Source organism: Alosa sapidissima, chromosome 13, assembly GCF_018492685.1.
Source record: "Alosa sapidissima isolate fAloSap1 chromosome 13, fAloSap1.pri, whole genome shotgun sequence".
Taxonomy (NCBI): Eukaryota; Metazoa; Chordata; class Actinopteri; order Clupeiformes; family Clupeidae; genus Alosa; species Alosa sapidissima.
Genome location: NC_055969.1, coordinates 14797099 through 14817661, shown reverse-complemented (window position 1 = coordinate 14817661; position 20563 = coordinate 14797099). Strand labels below are relative to the sequence as shown.

General features: G+C 41.9%; 1 protein-coding gene across 4 annotated transcripts; it reads left to right on the top strand.

Annotated features, from left to right (window-relative positions):
* The first annotated feature begins 5239 nt into the window (after positions 1-5239).
* On the top strand, positions 5240-20374 carry srek1 (splicing regulatory glutamine/lysine-rich protein 1). Of its 4 annotated transcripts, none has more exons than XM_042058440.1 (13): positions 5242-5500; positions 6205-6338; positions 9171-9248; positions 9297-9430; positions 9726-9896; positions 10204-10382; positions 12736-12866; positions 14399-14522; positions 15104-15211; positions 15808-15945; positions 16060-16131; positions 16822-16948; positions 18691-20374. In XM_042058440.1, the coding sequence occupies exons 1-13, from the start codon at positions 5373-5375 to the stop codon at positions 18853-18855; spliced, it is 1689 nt and encodes a 562-aa protein (XP_041914374.1). In that variant the 5' UTR covers positions 5242-5372; the 3' UTR covers positions 18856-20374. The 4 variants fall into 4 exon arrangements, with proteins under 4 accessions (XP_041914376.1, XP_041914374.1, XP_041914373.1 ...); XM_042058441.1 differs by adding an exon at positions 6053-6107 and having other exon boundaries at positions 5362-5500; positions 9171-9430; XM_042058442.1 differs by having other exon boundaries at positions 5240-5500; positions 9171-9430; positions 15808-15914.
* The last annotated feature ends 189 nt before the right edge of the window (positions 20375-20563 follow it).

Sequence of the window (20563 nt, the reverse complement as noted above, 5' to 3'; positions counted from 1 at the left end):
TAAATTTAATTTATAGAGTACATTTAAAACAGTTACCACTGACCAAAGTGCTGTACAGAGGATATGGCTAAAAATAGAAAATAAAAGCAAATCAGAACAAGCAAAATATAAAAGGCAAGCACAGAGAAAGTAAGCAAGACAAACAGAAATACAATAGACAAATAGACAGCCCTAAACAAATAAATAGCAACAGTACAGAAGACACTTGAATATGAAGAAGAGAGGAGAGAGATGGACAGCTAGGAAGCAGGGAAGGCCAAGGACTCAAGGTGGGTCTTTAGTCTTGATTTAAAAGTGGTGATGGAGGGAGACAGTCTAACATCTGGGGGCAGACAATTCCACAGATGTGGGGCTGCTACCCCGAAAGCTCTATCGCCTTTTTGCTTGAGGCGGGTGCGGGCCACAGAGAGAAGACCCTTATCGGCAGATCTAGGGACCTGGATGCTGAGAGGGGATGGAGGAGGTCTGAAATATATGAGGGAGCCAACCCATGCAGTGCCTTATAAACAATCAGAAGGACTTTGAAGTGGATCCTAAAACTAATGGGGAGCCAGTGTAAGGAGGCCAGTAGGGGTGAGGCCAGTAAGCAACCTAGCAGCTGCATTTTGTACTAATTGCAGACGAGAAAGTTGGGAGTGGGGGAGACCAAGATAGAGGGAGTGGCAATAATCTAACCGGGATGTAACAAATGCATGAATTACTGTTTCTAAGTCCTTGGGAGACAAAGAGGGTTTGAGATGGGAAATAATTATCAGCTGATGGAAGCTACTCTTGATAACAGAGCTAATCGGCCTTTTAAAACAGCTCTGAATCAAGGATGACACCTAGATTTTTGGCATGTGGCTTGACAAAAGAGGAGGGCTAATTTTCCTTCAATCAGGGGTCTAGCTTTAGAAGGACCAAAAATTATGACCTCTGTCTTATCATCATTTAGCTGAAGGAAGTTATTATTCATCCAGCACTTAATATCCTGGAGACAATCCAGAAGAGACTAAATGGAGTTATCAGATTTTAAGGGCAGGTATAACTGGGTGTCATTAGCATAGAAGTGAAAAGAGATGTCATATCGCCGGATGATGTCACCAAGGGGGAGGTTGGGCTTTTTAAGCAGGGGTTGGACCAAAGATCCTTGATTACTTGCTCTGAATGATAACCAAAATTATTTTTCAGACTTGTGAGGTCTGCTGTTCAGACCTTGAAGGGATTTGTTTTCTGTTCATTGCTTTTTGTGAGAGTGTTTCTACTTATCTAGAGGGTAATTTAAAAATATCTTGCAGGCAGGGGAGGGTCATGCAACTTTTGATTGAAGCACTCAAAATCCCTCCGGTGGCCCCTTTAATAAATAATGAACGTCCCTAATGACGTGTAACGTGAAGTCGCGCATGGATGTGAATGTCTCCGTCCTGCAGGCTGTAGCCAGAGCTCTCTCAATGCCATGTGTGTACTTAATAAACAAACGTCCCCTTGATGTCCCCGGTATAACGTTATTGTCGGGTCCTTAGGACGTCTTTGAAATGATCAAATGCGAATGTCATCCGAGGGACCTGACGGTGACGTCCCCAGAAAGTCCTGCACCGGACGTCGCGCAATAACCAAAGGATAACTTGCTCCGGACGTCAATAACGTCACCGGAACGTCCGCTAGAGAACATGACGTTCGGGACCAATCGGGGACGTAGTGAATGTCCGCATAAGGTCCGGGGGACGTCCCGTGTTTGTCGGGCTGATGCTTTTTCTCTACGAAACTCCCTCTCGCTCGGTCTGAAGCTCTTTTCCTTTTCTTTGCATCTTCCATCAAGGGTTTTCGCTGCTTCTTCGCCGGCTCTGCCATTATACACACGTTTGCAAGAATCGTTAGCGTTTCGTTAGCCTGCCTCTGTGCTGTGGATGCAGGATGTAAACTGATCCTGCTTCGGTCGGCGGGTACGATACACTGAACTTGCAAGCGGGATATTCTTCCTACAGGCAGTAGGGGTGGGCGAGAGAGTCTTCATTCACACTGTAATGAGTCATTTAACCATATACCGACTTACGAAGATGAGTAATTCAAATGAAAACGTTGCCTGGTGTCCCTTTAATGTATTCTGTCTGGCTGAGCAATAAAGTCAATAACATCACTTATTCATTTATTCACCTGTCATGTAACAAGTGACATATAAACTAAACCATTTCTGACATAAAGTACACTTTATGCAGTTTTATATTGAAAGGTTCCCATCACAAAGCTGGATGTTTTCACATAGCCATACAGTAAAACACAGATCACATTACTGTGTCTTGTGTCATAATCAGCAATTATAATCTTCTTTCTTTCTGGTATGAGACATTAGATACAAGCCCATGATCATATTGCAAATTATGTAAAACAGAATGTTCTCTTCTAGGCTGTAGGATAGGCTAGGCCTAACCTGATTCATCTGGCAAGAGTCAGGTTGGCTAGGCCCATGATGCTTCCTTGTGGAATAGACCCTGCTGGTAAATCTACTGTAGTCTTACAATAAAAATCACACTTGTCTAAATACCATGTCCACTTTTTCAAAACACATTCACCGTATCAGTAGATCACATGAGCAAAACTGTAGGCCTAGCCCTATAAAATATAGCCTATAAAATGCATGCAATCAACATTTCTTCCAAGACATTTGAGATCTGTTCAAAACTTGTAAGAAATCACAAATAAAAATCAATAGGGGAAAGTTGGACACAAATTATACAATACACCAGAAATACAAAAGCAATGCTGATTTTAGCGAAGAAAATTTTTGAAAATGTTTTCAGCCTTCAGTGCTGCTGGTTAGACTACGTAGGCTTAAAGCAAACAGTGCAGTGGAGCAAGTGGACATGACATTGAAAAATAGTTGAAACACTAAAAAGAGTTTGCCTTTCTTGTCACAACAAATGAATGTGACTGAGAGTATTGGATTCAGAACTTATTATTTTTATATACATGTGATTTATGTCCTGGTGCCTCTAAATCGGGATAATCTGAAAAGGTGGTACACCAATGGGATTAACCCAACCTGATATAGAAATGATATAGACGAGTTTCTGAATAGTTTAGGGGGATTGATCAAATATATTCTTTTTGGTTTACTAGCTCTTGTTCTGATTGTCATGATGGTTTGTTTTTGATTTACTGTGGTTGTTATTGTACACCAATCATGTGTAGCTATTTTTCACAACTTATGAAGAAATCAGTTAAACCATGTATCTAGTCATGTACCTGCTTATTTGGATCTGACTAACTTTAATGAAACAATAATTGTTTAATCATTTATATTTTATACAGTGGCACTATTTGATGTTCCAGCCATAAAGGCTGAAAAAGGGGGACTGAGAGAAAGTGGAATAGAACATTATGTCCAATATTACAATATGTGGTTTAATGTTCTGCATTTCTCATTAGTGGGTCACTTTGATACTAAAAGTATGATTCTATGTAATGACTGTATGATATGTGTACTGTCCCTGTGTATATCTGTGTGTGACTGTATTTAGAGATAAGAGGGAATATTATGACTTTGCAGTGTTTCACTGTTCTGCATGGCTTCGTCAGTAGCTATCTGCTCCGGATTGCCAGGCTGCCACTAATCAGGGTCTGATTCAGTGTAGTCCACGTGAGATGGGATGACCAACGCCATCTCCAGTCAGCCTGGAAGGATACTTAAACCCTAACTATTTCCTTGTCTAGTTAGAGCAGCTGATGGATCTTGTGAAGTCATGCTTTCTCTCCCTTAATGCGCATCATTGTAAATAAACTCTGTTCCTGATTTTTCATACTATTGGTCTGACTGGGTCTCTATTAAATCTATGGTATCAAAATTACCATCATGACGGACCTTTCTCTGCTATCCTGTGGTCTTCTGGATGCCTTTTTCGGAACTCCGACCAAATCATCTTTCACACGAAAAGGGCAGGCCTACAACCAACACAATAGATTCAGTGGTCCCCAAACTTTTTCTTCCGAGGGCCAACTCACTATGCCTGACTCCAAGAGAGGGCCAGAGACTCGGAGTAGTTCAATATCAGTAATCATAAATAGCTTAGTGCTGTGAACAACAGCAGTCTACCTTAGTTGAATATTCTGTTACATTTAATCATAGGCTATTGCAATTTAATACCATTGTTAGCTGTGTTTATATTGTCATCATGCCATATCAGTGTAAAATTAAATAATACTAATAAAAAAATGTTTGCATTCCCAAAAGTATTAGCAGGGAGTCTCAAAAGTATATTTTGTTAAAAAAATGTGTGAACTCTGAATTCTGTGTCTTTGCATACACAGCTCAAGTTGTGAATATCCTACAAATAATTTAAAGTTCTCAAACTATGAGAATTTTATGAAGTGCTGAAGTGGTCTGAAATGACCACCATTCTAACTTTCAGTCACCTGATGAGAACTTTGTGAACTCTTTGTATGAACATTTGAACGAGTGAATAAAAAATAGAAATAATTATCCCAGAAAGTCCCAGAAATATGACTTGAATAGAAGTTAGTTAGTTATTAACAATTAATTGATAAACTTTTAAAATACTTTGAGCACTGATGCAGTCAGCATAGGCATCTTGCATTGTTTGCAGGTAGGCCTAGCCTGGCGAGCCAGACCCACATTAAAATGTAGGGTCTGGGCACTCACCGTTCGCAGTGCTCAGTCCGAGGGGCGGGATAATCAGTTGCCTTTCAAATTCCCTCTGCACGCAATAGGAAGCAATAGGATATTTGTTTTCAAGTAGCAGGAAATTCAAGCCAAACCGTTGCAACTCTGCCATCAATCATTATGTTAAGCCCACCAAACGACTCTATACACGATATCAATGACCTGATTAAGTTTCGATTTCTGGAGCTCACAAGCCAACGGAGAGTTGCTAGACTAGCCCTGGCAGGGGCGCGTCTAGATTTCTAGGCTAAGGTAGGCCTACATTTCATTTCGTTTTCGATGGCAAACGCAAAACAGCGCCAAAACAACCACCGGTGGACAAAAAGAGTATTACATGTGTACTGTTAAGACTCGTCATAGAGAATGAATGAGGGAAATTGCGGAGGTTTTAGTTTGACGATGTTGTACTCCCGTGCGGGCCAGATGCTATATACTACGGACATGTTTTGGGGGGCCACCCAAAATGAGGTGGCGGGCCGCGGGCAGTAGTTTGGGGACTGCTAGATAGACGATAGTAAAACTTCTAGTTCTAAACCTCCAGCCCGTTAGAGGCGCAGTTCTGAGTTGTGATGTCTTGCAAGTGGCCTCTTCCTTATCATTGGGTCTGGCAGCATTTTCGCCAGAAGCTCATGTAATTTTAGCTAGTTAGCAAGGTTACATTTATTCTTCAAATATTTTGTGAAAGGTGTGTCTGTATTAATCCTGCGTCCTAAGAATGAGCGGAATACCAGGCACCGCTGTAATACAGATAACTAATCTGTCATCAGCTGTAAACAGCGAGCAAATGCGGACTCTTTTTGGCTTTCTCGGTGACATCGAAGAGTTGCGCCTATATCCCCCCGAGTAAGTGTGTCGATAGCGCCATAGTCGAATGAAAATGACTGACTCAACGACTGTAATATATCCAAAGCCGTACTCACTAATTGCTTATGTAACGTTAGTTCAATTTAATATTACACACGCTGTGACTGTAACGTTAACGTATCGTGTCCAGTAGCTAACCCCAGCCATGTAACGTTTACGTTAGCTAGCTGGTTGGTTTTCTAACGAAGTAGTGCAGTGCTACCCCATAGCTTACTGTCTGTTTACGTTGACGTTATGCCCTTGAAATCCATTAAATAAATCACAGAAAGATATCGTGTGATACTCAAATTATGGTAGTTGTGTTAGGTTCAGTGAGTGTGATCAATGTCAGCGATTGGTATTGGTCAGGGGTAACGTTACCAAGGTTAGCTTGCAGGCTTCACTTTGCATCGATTTGAAAGATTTCACGTTGATGTTCTGATATTTGGATGAGGCAGACTTGAAAGTATTGAGCTCTCCTTGTCTGAGTCATTATACGAAATAACTGAGAAAAGCCAGCTGATTTACGTTAGTTTACATTCTTCTTCTCAGAAGTTCAGGATCCTTCAATGACATTCATACAATGTTCAACTTTTATTCAGTTTAGGTAATGATGATATCAACGCATGTGTGCACAGAATAATTGCATAACAATTGCTTCTGTAACATAAGTCCTAATCACATCGTTTCTTATTTTTTTCCAGCAATGCCCCACTGTCTTTTTCATCCAAAGTGTGTTACATAAAGTATCGAGATCCTTCCAGTGTTGGTGTGGCACAACATTTAACCAACACTGTGTTTATTGACAGAGCTCTGATCGTTGTGCCATGCGCAGAGGGTGAGTATATCTGTTATGCTGTGGCCTAGTATGGGGTTTATGCCTTACCCATCTAATAAATATGTTGAACTTTAAATCTCTGAAACAGTGATATTATCTACTTTTGCTCTAGATCTCTCTATCAACTCACTCCTTGAGCATATCAAACATTATGGAGCAAGCAGAGACATGGCTTGTTCATCTCTGTGGATGTTTGGTCTGTTTTTTCCCTGTGTCTGAGGCAACCTATGTATGGTCAGAAATGAGTACCAAGAGATGGGATCATTGACCATAGCTTTTGTTTTTTTTCTTTGCACACAATGCACAGACAACTAGTCGCTGTAGAGTGTAGTGTGACCTTAGTTGAACTAACGAGGGACAAACAATAGTTCAACCATAGACAATTATCACCTCTACCTCATATATTCTATGATTGGATTTTTTAATCCCAGCACAAAAGGCACATCAGTATGAAAGGACTCTACATGCTGTCGGAAAGTAGATGGACCAGTATAGTTAAACCTTAGCTTGTGGATTACTCTCCTGTTATATTATCTCCAAGGTCAGAGTCATTTTTTTCTGTACTATCTGTAATGTAATGAGAAGTTTGTTTGGGTTAGACAGGCAGACAATTGTGTTTAAAGACTTGGTGAGGGTAACGCATTGCAAAACATGTAGCTAACCTCATCTTTTTTCTCTTTTCATTATTATTTTTTTTAATACCTCTGATTTTCTGTCGGAACAACAATTGCATATTGTGTTTAAAAAACTCAGAAAACCACCTCAACAACAACAACAACAACAACAACAAACAAAATATCACCTAGTTGTCATTACTTCACTCCCCTGAAATGCTTGTCCTCGTGAGTTGGTGCTGCTGGATCGCTACTGAGTTTATTAATTTGGTTTTGTGTGTTTTTTCTGTGTGATTATGTGTGCATATCAGATGACTAGACTGGCCCAGCTGTTACACTACACTAGCCTGAGTCAGGCATTGTTTTCCAAGCCACTATCCCCGCTGGGGCCAGCGCAGCCTTCAAGGGGGGGATGTGACCAGGAGAATAGCTGCTGAACCTTCCAAGATGGACACCTTGTCTCTATTTTATTTTCTTTTGTTTATTTGTTTATTTTGTTATTTTTTTCTCTCTCTCTCACTCTATCTCTCTTCTCTGTCATGTTGTCCCTTGTTTGCCTATGGTACAGACAGCTCTGTTGCATATTACTCTCTTCATTGTGTTTTTTTTTTCTTTTTTCCCTCCCTCTGTTTTCTCTTTCTGTCCCCCTCTCTATCTCTCCCTCTCCAACCCCCTCCCCCCTACTGTTCCAATCCCGATTCCCCTGACCCCATCGATGCAACCTTTATCGTGTTTCTATTTTTTTTTTTTTTTCCAAAATGCTGTCTAGGTTGACTTGGCACCCCTAGTCCACAGGGTGGGTGATTGAGTCGTACCTGGGCTTCTAAGAGATGACTAATCCACTCTGTTCTGTCTCTCTCTATATCTCTCTTTCCATCTATCTATTCTACCTCGCTCCCTCTCTCTCTCTTTCTCAATTTCTCTATTTATTTCTGTTAAAACTGTTAGCGAAAAGGAGGTTGCACTTTATTTTATCAGAGTTGTAGATAATCCCACGTTTAAGAAGCATTCGCTACATTCTTTTGTAAATATACTGTGGTAGGATATTGTTAACAGTTTGGAACTCACTTTGGTGTTAGGGACAACATTTCCACATGATGGTTTGCACTTTTTTTAAACAGAATGTTTTGTCTTGACACATCCAGGTTGATCGATTGCATGATCTTTCTCTTGCTATATGGTTCTAATTTAGTCCCAGGGGTATGGGAGATAGAGTGGTACAAGTCCTCCAACTGCTCCTGTTGCTCTAGTTGAGTTTGTTTAGATGCGATTCTTCTTAAGCCCCAACTTGTCATGTTGTTAGCTTTTCAATTCCTAATTCCACTCAAAGCCAATGCTGTGGTAGCAATTCATCACCGCTAAAAAACAAACTCTTTAGTTTGTAGTACGTCAACTACCATACTCTCTTCTGTCGTTCAAGGATAACTGACGAGTTAGGGCTAAAAGATATCCTATTCTTTCCTTTTTTTCTCTTTCTTTGCTTTTTTTAACTACAGATTTTGGGGGGACATTTTCCGAAACCCTTCCACCAACGGCTCTTTAAAAATGTTCTTCTTTTCTGTATCTGATGTTCTGTGTGCTATTAGTGACGCAGCCAACATGAACGGTTGTCTTGTGTTGCACACCCCCTATCCAACACTGCGAAACGATCGCCCCATGGAGAAAAGCGCCCATGCGTGATATCGCATGGGTCATGACCAATAAGTTTCCAGTACAGGTGACCCTTATCCTCCAAGTGTTCAACTCATTCTCCACGTTTGTTTTGATCTATTTTTTTTGTTTTTATTTTTTTTTTAAAAAAAGATGATGTGTGGTAACGAAGGCAATCCAGATTTTCTTTTGGGACAAGGAAAAAATGTAAAGTAGTGATTTGTGTTTATGTTAACTGGCTGAGGAAAGCGTTAGGTGAAGACAGTATCTTTGAAAGCCATTGTCGAACGTTTCTGTCTGGAATATTATTTAAAAAAATAGTCAAAAAACACAAAAATTGAGGCTTAATGACAATAATTGGACATTTTTCAGCTCGTAGGGCAACACGGGTATTACACTAGTAAACCTCAGCCAATAGAGTTTTGGGATGTAGGAGGGTGGTTCTTGTTTTCTCTCTCTCTCTCTGTCACTCTCTGTCAGTGCAGTCAGTAGAGCAGACAGAAGAATTGGGGGGTGACTCAAGCCTCTTCCAGTGTCGCACGCTAATGCCTGTGCTCTTGACCTGCAGGGAAGATTCCGGAAGAGGCCAAGGCACTCTCGCTTTTGGCGCCCAGCACTCCAGTGACCAACCTGCTACCCAGTGGAGGAGGGGGGCTCTTGCCCAGTGGAGGAGGGGGGCTCTTGCCCAGTGGAGGAGGCGGGCTCTTGCCCAGTGGAGGAGGCGGGCTCTTGCCCAGTGGAACAGGAGGACTCCTGCCCAGTGCAACCGGGGGGCTCCTACCTAGTGGCGGAGGGGGGCTCCTGCCCATCCCCACCCCATCCCCGAATGTATGTGTTTGTGTTTGTTTATTTGTTTGTTCTTTTTGTTTGTTATTTGCTTATCAATTCATTTATACATATTTCCATGCACTGATAGTGGTAAGGGTGAAAAGGGCTTTTGTTGGGCAAGAATTAGGATTGTGTGTGTACCTGGCTGTTAAGGATGGCTTTAATTATAAGGATAACATTACTGCATCTAATCACACATAAAAGAAAAGACCTTGGCATGGACTGCTATAATATTATTGATCTGATTTGTCTGATCAAACTATTAACAGTTGTGTTTTTCTGGGGCTGTGGGTAGCGCTCAGTGAGTCTCCCCCCGGTGGCAACCCTGGCTGCGCTGCCAGCTGTATTGGACACTTCTCTCGGTGCCCTTGGGGGTGTGTCGCAGCCTCCCATCATGGGGAATGTGGATCCTTCTAAAATCGATGAGATAAGGAGGACTGTCTACGTGGGTAACCTGAACTCTCAGGTGAGTGGATCCTGCCTTTGAATGTCCTTGTCTTGTTTTATGTAAATGTAGACTAAGGGATGGTGATGGGAACAAAGACAATATGCAAAGCTTTTTTCCTTCCAAGACCTTAGATAGTTCTTTGCAGCCTTTGTGGATTAATTAGGCAGTTGTACTGCAACACAGAAGTAAGTGGTGCCACTGGGTCAAACACAAATCTGAAGCAACTGAGATATGATTTATGATTTCAGTTATTTGGTCCTTCATCATAACATAGACTTGAGACCTGATTTCACAGCATTGTTATCTCTTTGGCTTGCCTATACAGACGACCACTGCTGAGCAGCTACTGGAGTACTTCAAGCAGGTTGGCGACGTGAAGTTTGTGCGTATGGCCGGCGATGAGACACAGCCCACGCGTTTCGCTTTCGTGGAGTTCGCTGACCAGGACTCCGTCGCCAGGGCCTTGACCTTCAACGGAGTAATGTTTGGAGACAGACCACTAAAGTAAGTACATTCAGTCATAGAATCAGTCATTCAGATAGATAGATACTTTCTTGATCCCCAAGCGGAAATTCAAGACATCACACACAAAATACATACACAGAATGATAAAATAACAAATCCTCATGACTCATATGGATTGTAAAAGATATTAAAGGTTGTATCAACGATTGTGGGGTAACGTCACTTCTGTTGATGTTCAAACAAAACAGAGAGCTAGCTCGCTACTCCCTCCATCTGCCTCCCGTGCAATTGAAACTCTCCTAATCGCGCATCTCATCGGTTATTGGTTGGAACACTTTATTTTGCCTTTGAGTGGTTGCCAACACTTGATGGTAGCAATTGTTTTTGTGTGCAGCTCTCGGAGCCTAGGCTGCCTACAGAAATGTGTTTTTTTGACGGCCTGCTTATAGGGCAGGCAGCTAGTGGATCGTTAGGAAAGATTGGATGAATGTTATCATTTATGTATGGCCTTTTTTTGGACCTGAAATTGCTGATACATAGCCTAGAAATCTAGACGCACCCTAGCGGCAGCAAATTACATTTGCTGCCAGGGCTAGTCTAGCAACTCTCCGTTGGCTTGTGAGCTCAAAAAATTAAACTTCTATCAGGCCAGTCAAATCGTATGTCGTTAGGCGGGCTTAACATAATGATTGATGGCAGAGTTGCAACTGTTTGGCTTGAATTCCCTTGTGAAAAGCGAAGGTCTCGCTTTCACGGGTCCCACCGTTAGTAAACCTTAATTCCCTACACGTAGCTCCCACATAGCATTTACACTGATAAACGCATACAGTTCCCGACGTGCATCACATACACCGACCGGCGGCGTTTCAAAGCCTACCGTGCTAGCGACCGCTACAAACATTACGTTTAAAACAACCACAATGCATGTCAGTTAAGTCTACTACATTTATTTATCAACATACATAGCGAACAGTGAGGTACCCACTGATTCAGCTCCATTGTTCATTCCGTAGTACCAATAACATCACTTTTGAAACATACACAACACTCACGCATCTTGTTTGCCGACTGTCTGCGTCCGAATACTGGTCCCCTGGGGAAACACGAACCGCATTGGAGCCAGTTCCTTATTCACTGTCCCGGGACAGTGGAAAGTGGGTTATTTGGCGCGGGGGTGGCGAGTTGGCGTGTGTTTAATTAGTTTGTTATTATTTGTTATGATTGTTGCATGTAAAGTCCCTGTCTGTATGTAAAGTATATGTGTGGCCATTTATGTACTTTGTATGGTAAAATTATGTGTTATGTCATATGTTATGTATCTGTATGGAAAAGGTCCATAGTCATTCCTCATGTATTACACCCTGTAGGACAGTGAGCTCTACCAATTCACTTTTGATTGGTAGGCCTATTTAAGGGAGAAAGAGAGAGTGGAATGGGGAGTAGTTTGGAACGTCTATGATGGCCTGTTTTGTTTTCCTTTTCAAAGTATTTTTGTTTGTTTGTTATTTCATATATTGCACCTGCGCACTTTAAATAAACCTGCACCTTTATCACTTAAAACTCGAGAGCTATTTGTTGTCTGCCAACCCTTCAACAACTGGAGTTTTCTGGACACGCCCATCCCTTAAATGTGAGTTGGGGGTTGCAAAGCCTCTCTCTCACATCCCTGCTGCTTGAAAACAAATAAGATGGATGTTGCTGTTGGCGAACAGTGTGACACGAGTTAAGCTTTTATTAAGTTGGCAAAAGTTTGAACTAGCCAACTAGCTCCGCTGGTGGGAAACGCATGGGACTCATAGCGCTGTCCTATTGCGTGCAGAGGGAATTTGAAAGACAACCGATTATCCCGCCTCTCGGACTGAGCACTGCGAATGGTCCCCAGACCCTACATTTTATTGTGGGTCTGGCTCGTCAGGCTAGCTGATACAACCTTTAAATCAAAGATCCACATGAATGTACTGAGGGATGTATAACCATGAGTCACTTGCAGTAACAGGGCAGGGACTAACCCTGTGATTCAGTATGCAGTGGTTAGGTGCTCTATGAAGTGTGTGTCATGATGGTAGTGCAAATAATAATTTTGTTGTCTGTGATGGTGTGAGTGCAATTGTTCTTGGCTGCTCAGCTTTTCTTTAAAGTATTGCAAGACTTGGCTATTGCTTTGTCTCGGTACTGTGACTGATTTGTTTACATCTAGTGCTTATAATGTCTGTACTTTTATCCACTAGTAATAGTATTTACTGAAACAGTTGTAATTCCTACCTAGGGTCTCCTCTGTTATTTCTCACTCTGTAAGTCACTTTGGATAAAAGCGTCTGCTAAATGAATACGTTATATAAATGTAATACATTTCCTTGTACATTTTTGTACATTTCCTTGTGACTTTCCACAGGATCAACCATTCCAACAACGCCATTGTAAAACCCCCAGAGCTCACTCCCCAGGCAGCAGCCAAAGAGCTGGAGGATGTGATGAAGAGAGTCCGTGAGGCCCAGTCCACCATCGCTGCTGCCATCGAGCCAGGTAAAGTGCGCCACATACTATACTCGACGCACCCGACCTGGAGCGCGACAATGTGATGTCACAGAAGCGCCGTAACCATTTATACTCGCGCGTGGTGGTTGCAACACTAGTTGCAATATTCTCCTGAACAGAGGTGTCGCTGTTGTGAAAAGATTAACGCTAACTACGTTACACAGCAGAAGAAGCTGCAGTAAGAAACACTAGTAGCTAGCTTCTGTGATGATGGTGCTTCAGACTTTGGTTGCTACTATTCACAACTACCACCATCATTATCATCTAGTTTCCAAGGTGTGCGCACAGGTAGATAGATAGATAGATAGATAGATGGATATATAGATAGATACTTTAGTTATCGCGAGGGAAATTTTAATAATTTAAACAGTTTAGTTTAGCTGGCTAGCTAGCTAGCAGCTGGCTGAGTTTGTGTAATTTCCTGAAATGGAAAGAGATTTTGTTCAGGCCTTAATAGATATCCTTTGTTTGAAAATAAATCGTTTCTATTCTTTCCTCTTAATTCCATGTGTTGCAACTCTCGCTGGTAACTTTGTTAACTTATCCAGCAAACTATTAAAAATTCACGACTGTAACAAAACTCTGCAACTCTCGCTTGCCCTCGAACTAGTCCATCTTCCTGTTTCCGCTTTGTCGCGCTCGTCTGAAAAAAAATGAGTGGTGCGCTACCTCGCACTACCTGGCTAAAATCCTGGCGCGCCAGCAAGATGTACGTCATTTTGACGTCACGTTGTCGCGCTACCGCTCCGGTGCGTCAAACGTCTTAACACTCCCTTACTGTCACCCTAGCCATTACTGCTCCACCCTGCTATAGATTTCTGTGCTCATAGAATCCGGAACAGGCTCTTAATGTGATTGACATTTTATCTATGGACCAACAGATCAGTTACCTGATACTAGGGGGTGTCACATTATAAATATTAAAAAAAGACCGAAAATCGAATGAAATCATATCACCCCAACCTAATACACAGACAGTTTCCATGCCACCACTCTATTACTTTTTTTAATGTAATATATTGTAAGTCACTTTTGAAAACCATATGACTGACTATGACTCTAACCAAAGTCCTTTTAGGCAAGTCCCTCCACTTGGCGGCCATATTGCAACGCTTTTTAGGCACTTATCGGGCATCTATTTCGGCAGAAATGCGCGTGCGCAAGGCTTCACGACACCAATCTTGCTCCAGCGGCGAGATCACAACACATGATTGGCATAATGTCTTCACAACACACCACATGATTGGCTCAATATATTCACAACACAACACAGGATTGGCTCAATGTATTCACATGTTAACGTTTTGCCGCGGTAAGAGTGGGGTATGTGTAGACAACTGCTATATTGGCGTTACAAACTAACCCCATGCATTTCTATGGAGGATTTTTTGAGTGCTGTATCTCCTCATTAGAAAGTCTCTGCTCTAACTAGCTATAACTATGACAGTTTCAGACAGCGCTAGTGTGCTACATGGTTGTTTTGTTTGTGTGTGATGGTTTGACTGTTGACATGTTTGTAGCCGATGAAAAGCGCTCCTCCAGCCGCTCCAGACGTTCCAGGAGGTCCCGTTCTCGGTCCCGGTCCAGGTCCCGTACTCGTTCGCGGTCCCGTTCCAGAAGGAGGCGCTCACGCTCCAGACAGAGGTAGGATGAGCTGGGTGGGATGAAGAGGAGGTGGTGGAGATGAAGTCTGAAATCTGAACTAGCGTATTTGTTCAATTAGATTTTTAGTCCTATAGTCTTCATCGTAAAATAGTTTTGAGATATGAATCTGAAGACTTGGCTTGGTAGTTCTGTTAACTCTTTCATTTGTTAATGCAGACTACAAGGCAAAAAAGGGTTTAAAGATACACTATGCAAGATATTCACCTTAATATAACCTTTATGAAGCCAATTTGATGGTAAACAAACTTGTAATAGGGGAATTGTTTACTTAGCATAGCCATACAAGATAGCTGTAGCGAGTCGCTAACGAGAGAACCAGCCATGCAGCTTCAAGAAAAGTCGCCCCGAAGACATCTTGCGAGAATCGGGATCGAGACTTGTCAGTAGATATAGCTCTTTGGAGATAGTTTTTGCCTGTTGTTACAGGGTATAACAAGCCACGAGAAGTAGGCTATTTACAACGGCAGAGTAAAATATAAATATATAGCAACTCTTGGGGGAGCTCTACAGCTGCCAAAAAACCCCAATACTGATCATTTTGGTGTTTTTCTCTTTCTCAGGAGTAGAACGTCCCAGAGATCGCGCCATGGGGACTCGCAAAGCTCGCGTGGCTCCCACAGGAGGCGCTCTTGCTCTCGAGACAGGAGGCATAGCCGCAGCCGCTCCAGGTCTGCCATGCTGCTCAAGCTCAATTCTGTCTAGTTTGTTAGTGTCATTAGTTTTTAGTTTGGACATTTTTTAAAGCGGTTTGTGTAGCATGTAGGATTTGACTTTGAGTCCTGAGTTTGCCAATGTGTTCATGACAGCATTCTTCCATTGACTGGCTTTGTATTCAGTGCAAAGTGGGTTGCTATCCAACTTGTTAATGCACATTTTAACTATTCTAATAAGGAATCTGAATGGAAACCCTCTTACAGTGCAAAGTGTTTTTACACGAGAGGCGATCTGGGGCTGGCTGGTTAGCATGCTAACTTTAGTGGCTATCTGGGCAACACAGAGAATGAGCTTTGTTGACATTACGTCAAAGCGATTATTTCTTGGCATTCATTTGCTATTACTAGTGTTTTAAGGCATTGCTGAAAAGCAAGAAATATTCTTGGTCAGAAATTAAACTAATGTTGAATGAAATGAACTTACTTGATGAATGTTGATACGTACTGAATAGTCTCTAGACGAGTTGTTATTATGATTCTCAAGTGATGTGGGACAACAGAGTACATCAGTTCATTTCATTGTGACAACACTTCCCAATGTCTTGCCTTAGGGAGAGACGGAAAGAGAAGGACGGTAGAGGGCGGAATAAAGATGACGACTGGGACAGGGATGACTGGCGGAAGGAGAAACGCTTGAGGACTCCTCCGAAAAGCTATAGTGGGTCCCGGAGATCACACAGCACAAGCAGGTTAAGGGAATTGAAGGGGAGAAGAGGCTTAACCCCAGTACCTTCTTTTTATATGATTACTTTTGGTCAAAATAAGTATGTTTTCATAAATGTTGCTAAATGTTTTTTTTTCAGAGGATACAGGAAACGAAGCCAAACTCGATCCAGGTCCCCGAGAAGGAAAGCCAAATCCCCAACACCAAAGAGGTAAGACCTGGTGATGGAACACTGTTAGATTACAGACACATATGCCTAAGGAAATTTTTAATGTTTAGAAAAAATGCATAAAGACAAATGTTTCATCTCAAGCCCTGAGACCATACTCATCCATTTTACTACTCAACTCAGCAATGTTTAGCCTTCCTTATAATAATAATAATAATAATAATAATAATAATAATAATAAATTAGTGTGTTTTTTTAATGTGGGATTGGAATGACAAGGTAGGGTCCAGGATGACGCCCAGGTTGTGGACTTCGGGGGATGGGGCGATGGGGCAGCCATCCGCATTCAGGAGAAGATCCCCAACCTTCCTGAGCAGTGGCTTAGGAGTCACCACCATGAGCTCAATTTTATTGCTATTCAGTTTGAAGATTAGAGGTCATCTGGGTTTTAAGTTCTTGCAGACAGTTGATGAGTGGTCCAGGTGGAAGCTGAGTGGAGGGTTTGGTGATGATGGGTACAGTTGGGCATCATCAGCGTAGCAGTGGAAGCTGAGACTGTGGTGACGAATAATTTGATCCAGGGGGAGTAATGTAAATGGTTGAAGAGGAGAGGGTCAAGGTCTTTGCTTTGGACACCAAGGCATGCACCTGGTCGATGTCCAGCTTGTTCCTTAGCCATTAATCATACACTGTTGTAATGTCGTAGTGTCTTCTCTGCTTGTTTTCTACCAGAGGAAAGAAGGACAAGAAGCGGGAGAAGACTAGAGACAGCAGCAGGGAGCGGAGGGTGCGCTCGACCTCCCGGAGGATGAGCACCCGAGACAAAGACAGACAAGATGGCAAGGCCAAGCACACTCAGGTGAGAGAAGCGCACTTAGGCGGGATCACATTGGAAATAACGAATTGACAGCCGTAAGCGTAAAGCAACGCCCGGACCTTTAATAAGTTCTATCTTGTTCCGAAGTTACCCAAACAGTTTACGTTCTATTGCCTAAACTGAACATTAACGAGCCTCGCGTTACGCTTTGAAAGTTGAACCAAGTTCAACGCTCAAATTGTTTGCCGCTAGTGCAACGCTGCCGCTCCAAATGTTCCACTGCCGAACCATTGTGAACAATAAGAAATCTGCCGCTTGCCACTAGTCAGTGTGATCCCTGCCTAAAGCAGGAGTATGTCTCAACCCATTGACCAGCCCAGGGTTGATACAGTGTCAATGGGAAACTGTCTTTACAGGTTTGGATAAAAGCCGGTCTCAAATAGAGGCCATTGGCGACACTGTATGTTTCATTTGTTCTTCATGCTGTTTCATTCGTCCCGACCAGGAGGGGCGAATTAAACATTATGAACGTCCCACCTTTACTTAAATAATTCCTTAACGGTTTTGTTCAGGGCTGAACATGCAACTGAATTTGACTGATGACGGATGTAGGTTGCTTGTTACAAAATATTCGTTTTCATTGTGGTACGATTTGTAAATTACGATTGATTAAAACGTGTTTCATCCACCCGGCTCTCCCCGCTATTTGGATCGTTATCTCTGTTATCTCTAACACTCAATAAGCAACATCTCAACACTTAATGAATGATCCGTAATTGAAGCCTGTCTCATACAGACGCTTGTTTCAAATACAAGCCATTGCAGCCCCAGCTGTGGCGCAACTGGCTGGGGCACCTGCACCGTACGCCGGTGACTCGTACGTTCCGTACGTTCGATTCCCGACCCGTGGTCCTTTCCGGATCCCACCCCTGCTCTCTCTCCCATTCACTTCCTGTCACTCTCCACTGTCCTCTCATTAAAGGCATAAAAAGCTCAAAAAAATATACTTAAAAAAAAAAACAAATATAAGCCATTGCAGTTCGGCGATTTTGGAGAATAAAAGCCCGGGCTATTTTTTTTGCAGTATATAAATAAAATCAAATTGACCATGATTTAATCACCTTGTACCATGGTCACATCCATTCCTTTAATCAGTTTCTGTCTTTGGAGTGATAGCACCCCAGTATGTTTCACTATAACATTTTCTCCAGTACATTTCTGTGTGGCTCACCCAAGTATGAGATTTACCGGTCTGATTTGGGTCTCCTGATTCTATCTCATGGCCTCATTTCAAATTTAAGGTCAATGTCAGTTGTGTTAGATGGTGGTAAGTGACCTAGTTGTGAGGGGAAAGAGAATGTGGAGAAAAAAAATAAAGAATACAACAATAAAAAGCATTCACCACAATCACTTTTAAAAGGTCTGTCTGTCTGTGCTGGTTGATGCTTATCTCCAAGTTCTGTTTTGCCTGTTTCCCCTTCCGCTGCATTGATGATCTGTCACGTAACACCTGAAGAGATTCATGACTGAACTCACGTTAGCTCATAACCATTAAAGGTCCTGTTCCAGACTCTTTTTGTGTACCATAGTTGTGGCAGTTTGTATATAGTTTTTCTGTCATACAAAATAAAACATAAAAAAAAACGTTGTTTTCGTCTGTAATAGACTGTTTTTAGTAGCTGATGCTTTAAGTAGGTCCTTGTTGGGTCTAAGGACTTGTCTAAGATCTGTCTAAAAGACAAGTTCTAAGATTTGTGTGCGTATGGTGTGATGGTTTGTTCCAGGTGGAGTGTGACTACGACAATGAGGAGAAGGAGTACGAGAGCGACGCGTCTGGGTCAGGCAGCGAGGATGTGTCGCCGCCAGCACAGCACAATGGCAGCTACAGAAGCCGAAACGGGGGTGATGACGACGATGACGAGTTGCCTGTGGCGGAGGCAACTGCGTGAAATACATAAACACACTCTCGCACACACACATGCACAAACTCAGACAGAAGTTCCCTGCGACTCCTTGTGAAGTGCTCGGTCCCTTGCTTTGTCCCGTAGAAGTGTACTGACGATGCCCCTGTAAGAATCGTTAGAAGCGGCCTCCTCTCCTGTCCTCCTTCCCAAAGCTTCTTGCTGCTGTGAAATCCTCTCCTTGTCATATGATATTCATATGGGGAAAATGGACCTGAAAATGTACAGCTTTTTTGTTAATGAGTAGAACTTTACTGTATGAAACATTGACGTGTTTTTTTCCATGTTTTAGTTTTATTTCCCCCACTTTCATTCTAAGTGTGTGTGTGTGTGTTGCGTGTGTGTGCGTGCGTGTATATGAGCAAGAGTGTGTTTTCCTGAGGATCATTGATTCGATATATTTGGCTTTACCCCTTGTTGTGTTTGTCCTTTTTTACTGTAACTGACTCTATGTGGTTCTCTGCTTGACAGATATTTAGTCTGTGTTGAAATCAGAGTTTTTTTTTTCAGTGTTTTGAAACAGAATGGTGTTCTCAGAACTTCAGACAAAACCTTTATAAGTCATCGGCTGGCCAGGTCTCCAGACTGTCAACATGAAGAGGCTTATTCACGAAAAAAAAACATATATATCTGAATATATATGTTGACAAAAATGGCGTACATTTATGGAAGGAAAAAGTGCCTAGACCAAGATTGTATAATATAATATACTGCTATAAAAAAGTTATGAAAAATAACACAAGTTTTTAAAATGCATATATTCTAGCATACATAAAGATAGAGGGCCGTAGTTTAAGGTTTGTTTGTTTCCTTCCCAAATTTGAGAGGGGCTCTTTCATCTTGACTGATAGACTGTAAAGGTCCCCTGATCTCCAAAAGTTTTTTTTTAAATGCGTTTTTCTGTACTAATCTATTTTTTTTTCTATTCAGTATTGTGTTGAATTAGTCAGGTTGTCAGTCTATAGCCCTGATGTTATCGTACTACTGCACTCTTGCTACCTGTTGTACCTGATTGGTTTGAGAAGCAGAACAGTGGGCTTGGCTCCACTGGTGTGATATCGGGGGGGGGGCATGGCAGATCTTGGAAAACTCAAACTGAACACTCAAAGAATGGGAGCACACAAGCTCCACTCACGTGAGAAATAGAGACATTTTAAAGACAAATTGTATTAAAACAGCATGAAAAAGGAAGTCCTTTGCTCGGATCAAACACACTTAACTTTCAGCAGAACGTTTCATTTATTTGTCTTTTAAATGCAGAAACCATTAATGCTGTTGTCAGAGCATCTCGTTGTCTGTCATTTTAAAAATGAGGTCATGGTCGTTGGCTACTAAGACAGGGACTTCCCCAGAGGTAAACATGGTGTAGTACAGATATAAGCATCTTGGGCTTTGCTGATTTGTGATTCTCTTTAACTGTCATTTTGAAAAACATGAAGAAATACTGTCTATTTACAGAATGGAGTTTACTTAAAATGTAATAAAGAGGCTTTGCTTTAAAGCAGTACCTCCTTTTTTAACATGGTCTTTTTAAATATGAGATTTTAGTCTTTGAATTTGTTTGTGTTGTCCTGCTCTTGTTGACATTGTACTCAAGGTCAAAGACGTTTTACTTATTTGTGGATGGGTGAAAAGGCACTTTTTCAAACTGCACTACTGTTTTATAGTCGTTTCTGTATGTTATTTATTCAGTATA